Raw genomic sequence first — 9,603 nt, forward strand, 5'->3', positions numbered from 1 at the left:
TGTACATGTACAATATAGCATAGTACAGCACAGATTAAAATGGTGTTTATGAATGAAAACTGCTGTAATCAATACTATAGAGGTCCTTATGGCAAATTATGGCAAAAAAAAGCAATATATAACGGGTTTGACTGTAATGGAGGGTCAGATTTGCCATATCCATATAGTATTTATTCAATATATATTTAGACATAATAAATACCCATATAATAACCACATGAAATCAGACAGCCAATCAGGCTATTTCTTTATCATGCAATACTTGATGAGAAATGACTGCAGAATCATAGTAACAATCCAGAACAATGCTTTTTTTAAAAATATATTTGTTTATTAATTTATTTATTTAGGCCTATTTGTTTATTGTGTTATAAAAAGATACATGCATTAAGTAATGTACAGCCTATACATATATTTATAAAATACAGTATTCCACGCATAACATTTAAATTAAACTGAAACTGAAATGCACATGTCCATCTATTCTAAACCCATCTATTCATATATGGTAATCATCACAAACAAAATAATGGTATTTATTTTTGCCTTTTTACGCTTAAGGAAACAAAAAGTATCAAAATCAATCCACTGAATTAATGGGGATTACGGGGAAAGAAATCTATAGGGAAAGTGTTTAGAAAAAAAATACTTATAGATATACTCATAGATTTCACAAGCAGCCTTTTCATCTAAATTAGACAACATGTCATTTGTTACCTTGGATGTCAAGTGTTTCTTACAGAAACAATAAAACAGACAGCTTTGCCTGCCGCCTTTGTTTCAAGCAGACAGAAATAGCCTTTCCATAAATTTCCCCACAGTTCACAAGTCTTCCTGCCACCTATGATCTAAAGCATGCTCCACAAGCTATCCATCAACTTCCCCTCAATGTGCTGCCAACGAAATCGCTACACCAGTGAACTTGTTTTTAACTTGATCACAGATCTACAGCTTTACAACACACAGAAAAACGGGCCAATACCAGATTGCATCTTTAATAATGATCAATAGACGAACGTCTGGTTAATAACGACACACACTGAGATAAAAAGTGTCAAGCCAGAGAAAAACTAAATCGCATGTTTCCTCGCCCTGATTCTGCGTTTTTGCTCACATAATTCAGTAAAATTTCATCCAGGTTTGTTGAACACCTATAGTAGTGAAAGAATAACGTGGCAGAACCATAGCAAAGATTACTGGAGACAGGCGAGCAACATAATTAGCTAAGTTTAAACAGATGGTACTGTGGTGGTACTGTGTTTCACATTCCCCACGAGTTATTTCAGAAATACTTAATGACAAAACCCCACTAGCCAAGAAGAGAAAGTTGTAACGTTTTGTGCAAAAGACCGAGCTATGAACAATATGAAGAGAAACAACAGATAGCGTACAATGGCAGACGTGATTAAAATGATTAACAATACAAGTGCAATCAGGATGATGGAATTATCTTGAAAAAAAATGTACTACATGTTTAAAATATAGAAAACCACCACCTTGTTACTGAACAATTATACATTGACTTACAAGATCAGTCACAGAAATATTACCACCGCAAAGAAGAAAACGTTCCAAAGATGCGTTACAGAAGTATTGCAGGTAAGGTAAATCTTTTTTTTCTTCATTTTATTTATAAATGACATCCAGAAATGGGCAAATAAACAATGCAAAGTAATTAATTAATCATTTACAGTTCTTAATGTCCAGTATTTTTTTAAGAGAAATAAATCAATGTAATTCAGTATAACATACAGACATTAAGAAAAATCGCCCGATCCTGAAACTGCTGTATGATATATCAAATGACTTTGTTTACAGATGAGACTATGCCTAGTTCCACTGCTATTCTCTTATTTCAGTACCGCCACAAAGGACAGCTCCACTGCCTCAGCACCACATACAGATCTCTTTCTAACCCCAGTTTATAAGACTCACCTCCGAGAGAGCAGAGAAAGGGGCAAACGAGCAACAGGATCTGTGCGCAGCCCACATCCCGCCCAAGACCTCCCAGCCGCCACATCTTGGTAAACTAAATCGATACCTCCAAAAAGCACGGAGATGATTTTTATATCACTAAGGTTTTCCCCATTTTCAGTTATTGCAACAGACCAGCTGTTTCATGAATGACGTCATTTAGATAGCGATTCCGAGAATGCTCCTCCCAACATGGCTGGGATTGGATAGCTGACATAATTGACGCCGAGGTTATTGGCAAGTGGTGGTGTCAGTCATTGTTGTAGCAGGGGATGCTGCTGTTGAGTGCAAAGTAAAATGTTAATTATTATAAGATTGAAAGAATATATTTGTATTGCTATTAAAAAGCGGGAGTGCTATCTGTATAAAATAATCTGTAATCGGTAAGTAGTTCCTACTAACCTACACAAAGCGTGTATACATATTCAAACCAAGTTAGATACAACGTGGTCAACTTTTCACGTGTAATTATCGGTTTGGTATAGGCCGGTTTAGTTATATATATATGATGAAGGCTATATTTGCATCCTGAGCCACTCTAAAAAAAAGTGACAATACCACAGTAGTGACGTCAAAAAGTGATAATTCCTCTAGAGGAAAATGTACTTGAACTTTGACCCATTCAACTCCTCGAGACCATCACTTTCAATTCAAACACAAAATATCTCGTTTTCAATCACTCGACAACACCCACAGTACATAAATGTTCATTAATGATCAACAAAATGAGAATACGTTAAAAAAAAAAAAAAAAGTAAAGCTGGTACATTAGTATCTCAGAGAAACTAAACAGATAAAACAGATAACGACATAAAACGTCTGTACAGGACTGAAAAACACTATTTTAAAAAAAGAAAAAAAAAACCGAATTGTACTGCTGAACTTCGTATTCTTTAATATTAGCATCACAAGGGTATCCATATATATATATATATATATATATATATATATATATATATATATATATATATATATATATATATATATTCCTAATACCGATTCCTAATGTTACTGGAGACAAACTGGCGGTGTGAAAGACAGGTTTTCTTTACTGTAAAAGTCTGCATGACTCATAATAAAATAAGTACAGCATTGTACAGCAGCAACTCTATAACAACAACAAAGTTCTGTTTTACTACCTATGTTAAGAAGTCTTGTAATTTTACACGAAACATGTAGCTGTTCCTTTGTTTGCTTTGCCCAGTTGAAAATTCCAGCAGCTGCTGGTGACCTGCTGGGAATTGTATGTGCTGGCCACCACCAGGTATATCAAGTCCCAGACCAGGTTTCATATGGGAGAATAGACCACACAGTTGACTTTATTAAAGACATTTCAATGGACCTATTTTTATTTCTCTTGGACCAGTTTAACCAGCACGACCAGCTGAACCAGCAAGCCACAATCACCGAACAGCATACACCAATGATGGTTACTGCTGGAATTTCCTTTTTTTAAATTTATTTATTTTATTTGTAATATGAAGATTAATAAGTAGATTGCCCATTTAATGTGGTAAAAACAGCACTAAAATAACAGGGTTAATTACAGAAACCAGTATTGAAGGTGCGCATTTTGCTTTTGCTCTGAGATGTTAGCTGTCGTCAAGGGAATTGATAATTGGGCTGACCAATATTTCAATACAGTCAGCAGCTTTTGTGTGACTTCACTGCTCACCAGGAGAGTGAGTACTTGGTGACATAATGTGTAGAATGAGGTATATGATCACCCCTTTTAAAGGGACCTTTAATAATATAATTAAATCAACCTTAAACGTATTTGAATAGGGTATTTGAATAACATAGTTTTCTTACAAGTTGTTTTTTCCACAGTATTACAGCACGGTACTGACATTGAACAGGGAAAGAGCGCCCTCTTGTGAAAAAATTTGACTATTTTTTATTGCTTCAGCATTTCAGTGTGGCAAATATAACAACACACATTGCAGCTACATCCTTCAGGCTAGGCTGCAAAAACAAATCCTCCCCATCCCAGCCACCACCACCGCTACTAACAACACACTTATAGAAACATTCCAGTAACTAATACATACCACCTTCAGAGATTTCAGGTGCATTAGTGTCCTGTAGATGTCGCTCTCATTAAGGGGTTAATTGTATAGAGATGCTGAGACTGGGAAGGTCAGTGGGGAACTCCCTGCTGAGCTCTTTGAACCATGCCTTAACACCTCTGGATGGATGGGTAGGGACATTGTCATCTTGTGGTAACCTTGCCCCATCAGAGAATGAGTGACACAATGCAGCCACAACTGCAACTGCCATAATATTTAGGTACAGCTGACACACTGGCAAATTACCAGATCCTAATCCAATAGAGGTGACTGTGTGGTGGAATGCAACCACATCAGTGAACACAGCGACAGCGATCTACAACCCTTCCAAAAGATTCTAAATAATGTTCATAGAAATGAGTACACAAGGTTTCATTTTGTGGGTGTGTGGCAAAGTGCCCCCCCCTGTGTATGTTATATGTTACGTGTTGTGTGTAAATGTGGGTGTATAGGCATTGGTACACGGGATATAAGCGGTCTGTGTTTCACGTGTGTGTAAATTGTATATTTGTATTTAGGCACGGGGATGGCACATCACATCACGTGCAAGTAAAAAGTAATATGTGAGCACGGGGAATTGCACTTTAATTAATTCACATGCAGTTGTACCGAGATTCCAATTGAATGATTGACTAGCAATCAAATCTCGGTACAACTGCATAAAAGCTGCATGTTTTCACTCACTGGGGGTTGGTGTTCGGTGAGTGGAGAACGGGTTAGGAGACGGAGGGTATTGTAAAAATAATAATAGTAAAAGAAGCTCACCGTGTTTGTCTGTGTAGTTCGTTTTGTTTGTCTGTTTATTTTGGCTCAAGTGCCGTGTCCTGTTTTTGTGTTTTGTTACAAACGTTTATTTTCTGTCTGTTTATTCATTAAATGCTGAGCGAAAGCATTCGCTCAGCTCCACCAAACTCCACATCTCTCTGTCGTTTGTGTTCCTGTCTTCTGGTCTGACGTCACCCACTCCGGCCGTCTTTGTGACAGGGTGTCATTTTCAATCAACAGCTAGTCTGCAAAACATACACTTACTCACACACTAAAATTCAACCACAATCACCAACATACACAGCTACATCCAGAGTTGACTGGAACTTGGTTGCATTATTAATAAAGCTTAAAATAGTAAGAGGCCTACTGGACTGCATTTTTTAATTCTTGAATTATGTTACCTTAGCTACCACCTCTACTCATTTATGATTTTGCATGCAGGCAATAAAAATGTGCATTATAAATATCATATGGGAGATACTGAAATTGAAGAAGGGAACTATGAAAAAGACCTAGGAGTTTATGTTGACTAAGAAATGTCTTCATCTAGACAATGTGGGGAAGCTATAAAAAAGGCCAACAAGATGCTTGGATATATTGTGAGAAGTGTTGAATTTAAATCAAGGGAAGTAATGTTAAAACTTTAGAATGCATTAGTAAGACCTCACCTAGAATATTGTGTTCAGTTCTGATCACCTCGTTACAAAAAGGATATTGCTGCTCTAGAAAGAGTGCAAAGAAGATCAACCAGAATTATCCCGGGTTTAAAAGACATGTCGTATGCAGACAGGCTAAAAGAATTGAATCTATTCAGTCTTGAACAAAGAAGACTATGCGGCGATCTGATTCAAACATTCCAAATCCTAAAAGGTATAGACAATGTCGACCCAGGGGACTTTTTTTTTACCTGAAAAAAGAAACAAGGACCAGGGGTAACAAATGGAGATTAGATAAAAGGGCATTCAGAACAGAAAATAGGAGGCACTTTTTTACACAGAGAATTGTGAGGGTCTGGAACCAACTCCCCAGTAATGCTGTTGAAGCTGACACCCTGGGATCCTTCAAGAAGCTGCTTGATGACATTCTGGGATCAATAAGCTACAAACAACCAAACGAGCAAGATGGGCTGAATGGCCTCCTCTTGTTTGTAAACTTTCTTATGTTCTTATGTTCTTATGACACACTACCCCATGCAGTATTTTTTATATTCTCTGGTGATCATTTTTTTCCTGCCAGAGTTCTAAAGTTCTCTGCTGTTTGTTACGGAATTCCTTTTAGTTTGATATGGATTGATTGGCATCTTACTTTTAGTTACCATATTGATAAATTGGTTTTACAGTTATGACCTAAATTAGGCTTTTTCCCTATCTAGCAAGTTAAAGTTAGTGACTGCGACTGTTTCCCTGTTTTAGATTATTGTGATTATATTTACCAGTTTGCTTGTAAGTAGTCTCTACATAAATGAGATGTAGTGTATAATTCATGTTGCAGATTTGTAATAGAGAGTTCCCCTTTGACACATCATTGTCACGTCTACATAAAACCAGGCTGACTCTTGCTTATGAACCGGAGGCGTTTTCATTGGTATTGTTTTGCGAAGTTTTTAAAGGCTTGGTACCTCCTTATTTGAGTGCTCTGGTAGAAAGGACTAGCATTGGCTTTAGTTTACGCCCTTAGAATTCTGTTAATTTGGCTGTTCCAAGGGTTCAAACGTGTGGGAGAATTATCTTTTGCATATCAACTATGTTTCCATCTGTAACGGGGGGAGATCTGTGCTGACTATCTGGCACATGCATGGTACTGCAGGAAGAGGGCAGCAGTCTCGTAGGATCCACCTGTCAGTCATCGCGATGACACGGAGAGGTGGGGAAGAGGGTGTGTTGGCTTTCCATCTCTCTGAGTGGCTGAGAGGCGGGCCTTGGGAGATTACTCTGCCCATAAGAACTGTGCTAGGTTGTGCCTTCGGGTGGCCGTAATTTGGAAAACACACAGACGCTGGCTGAGAAGGCCAGTGGTTGGAGCAAGTGACCAAAACAGGCAAGCACGGCTGAGGAAAACAGCCAGCAATAAATAAATAATTTCATTAAAATCTATTGTTACGTATCCGAGGGAACGTGTATGAATAGAAGGGGAACCTTGGCCACCCCAGTGTATAGTGCATATCAGCGTAGGACGGAGACCTGAGCTGACCGGCTTAGCGGCAGTGGGGGCACTGCATAAGCAGCACCTTTATTTTGCAGTTTTAGTACTGTGTTTTATTTTCCCTTTTAATTTTGCCTTTTGTTTTCATTATTATTTTGAGCACCTGTGAGGGCGCCAGTTTGTTTTACTGTTTACCAGTATTGGTATTCCTGTGGTCCTGTGTACCGTTGCCGGTAGTCAGGCCACAGACAACAGCACCCTCTGCGGGCTAAAAGAAAACTTCAAAAGTAATAAAACTGGGCACCAGTGCGGTGTTTTCAAATAAAACTTCTGTCTCCCGTGTGTGTCAGTGAATTGCCCACCACCCTTCCACACCATCATAAAGATGGCATTTGATCATCTTTCTTTCTCTGTTTTTTACATATTGTATTTGTATATCCAGACAGTCAGATAATAAAGGTTTAATTTAATAAAATAAACAAACAAAAATAAAGTTAATCGGAGATTGATATGGCCAGGAGCCTTTCTTCAGGACACAGTGCCCGTGTCCAGCAGGTGTTTTCTGAAATTTCTGGTGTCCTTTGTGTTCATCACAGCTACATCAAGACACATTTTGACAGGATGTAAGGTGGGTCATAGCCAAGGACGGTTTACTTGGTGTCTTGATCAGGTGCTGCGATGTTTGGCCTTAGCATTAGAAGACAAGTGCAGCATGACCAACAGGTTACCACCAATGCCAGCAATATATGACTGTGAACCTGTGGGTGGTAGTGCACAGGTGTAGAGGTGAGGCAGTGATTATAAACAACAGTCCAACAACAGTTCAATGGTCAAAACAAAGCTTTATTATTGCTTTTAAATAATATGACTGACTATACACAAAGTTGTGTACAGCCAGTCAAAACCACGGGGTTCAGTCCCGAAATAATAATACAATAACACACACTTTGAAGCATCTACATGATCACCAGTCCAACAGTGAGTGCTGGGGTGCAAGTGTTGTTTTGAACTGTGAACAGTGAGTAACAGTGCAGTGCAGTCTGAAGGGGGCGTTCACACCGGACGCGGCGCGCATGCCGCCTTCTTGCGCCCCGCGCTGCAGTACTGTTCACACCAAACGAAGCAGGGTAAAGTCAGTGGGCGGTCCGTTGTTACATCACGGCTGCAGGTACAGTGGCTTTTGGTTACCAAGCAACAAACAGTAAATGCTAGCGGGAAAATAAAACTCAGTGAAGACACTGACAAAAGACAAAACTGAGGAGCGAAACATTATAAATATTTTTTTATAAAACCTAATTGTAACCCCCACACCACCACAATCACCCCCCTCCTTTTGTATTAATTTTGTTAAAAACTGTTAAAATATATGTACACCAAATAAAACGTTTTGCTTTATCTTTTAAAAGTTTGTCTACAGTTAATTTATCAAAAAAAAAATGCTTACGTTATGGGAGAGTTCACAGTACCATGGGAGGAAGCTGTGGATGAGACATACAAAAGGAAGAAACTTTGGTACGCTCAACTAGCTGCTGAAGTGGCACAGAGAAGATGGAGAGTCCAGGTTTACCCAGTGGAGGTGGGTTGTCGAGGACTTGTGGCACACTCCACAATCCGGTTTCTCAGAGACATCGGATTCAGTGGTCAAGAGTTGCAAACTTACCTGAAACAGCAGAGAGGAGCAGCAACTCTCTCTGGTTGAGATGAAAAGATTCTGCTTGGGGACCTCAAGCACAGTAGGTAAGTAAGCTGGGGTTAGCTGAGTGGGGGACAGAGGGCGGTGATGCTGTGTGGCGGAGTGTCCCGCCCCTATTTATTATTATTTGTATTTTTGTTTGTGGCGCGGGTAAAAGCGCCGCGTCTTTTATTATTATATTTAAAAACCCAGTGAGGATGCATGGCTGATCAGCTACTGATTATTTAACTAGCTGACAGTCATGCATCCTTACCAAACGCGTGCAGACTCTAGAATAAGATAAGATCATTAACAACTAGTTAATCCCTCGGCCAGAGTATATAAACCTGCAGCTCTCTGCACTCGAGGTGGAGTGTTGGAGTAGAGAGTACGGGAGAGCGGAGAGAGAGCGCGTAGAAGACATAGAAACAATTGCTAAAACGTGCTGGTTTAGCCAGCACGCCACTTACTTGTTTGTCTGTTTATTCGTTTGGCCCTCGTGCCATTTTGTTTCTGTTTTGTTTAAATATTTTGTTTTATTGATTAATAAATACGCTGAGTGCCATTGCACTCAGCTTCATCCGCACATCCATTGTTTGTGATTCAGTTACTTCCTGGGCCGTGACGTCATCACACTCACCACTGCCAGCCAGACTGCCACATGCTGGGACGCCAGAATCTCTGTCGAGCCCTCTTAAGGTGTCGTGGGCTAGTCGACGAAACACCAAGGACGGAAGGATGCCCACTTGAAGTCCCCAGAGAAGTATCCTACTGAGTGTCAGACCCCTTTCTATATTATGATTTATTGAATTATTGTTTGCAGCGCAGACGAAAAACCCACCACCACATTGGTTATTGTTTTATTATTGATTGTTTTAAATACATCGTGTGAATGTCAGCTACTGATTGCTTAACTGGCTGACAGTGACGCAAATTATTAAACTCGTGCAGACTATGGCCGAGGGGTAATAAGATAAT

The 9,603-nt window shown here is 39.3% G+C and overlaps 1 protein-coding gene across 1 annotated transcript in view; it reads right to left on the bottom strand.

Moving 5' to 3' along the window:
- Positions 1 to 2,139, bottom strand: part of LOC117403553 (transmembrane protein 8B-like) — an 89,719-nt gene extending 87,580 nt beyond the window's left edge. Inside the window, exon 1 of the mRNA XM_034005735.3 lies at positions 1,936 to 2,139. Coding sequence (XP_033861626.2) covers positions 1,936 to 2,020 — 85 coding nt within the window. The 5' untranslated portion in view covers positions 2,021 to 2,139. The remainder of the gene's footprint in view (positions 1 to 1,935) is intronic.
- Between the last annotated feature and the right edge of the window lie 7,464 nt (positions 2,140 to 9,603).

The sequence above is a fragment of the Acipenser ruthenus genome, chromosome 1 (genome assembly GCF_902713425.1).
Source record: "Acipenser ruthenus chromosome 1, fAciRut3.2 maternal haplotype, whole genome shotgun sequence".
Taxonomy (NCBI): domain Eukaryota; kingdom Metazoa; phylum Chordata; class Actinopteri; order Acipenseriformes; family Acipenseridae; genus Acipenser; species Acipenser ruthenus.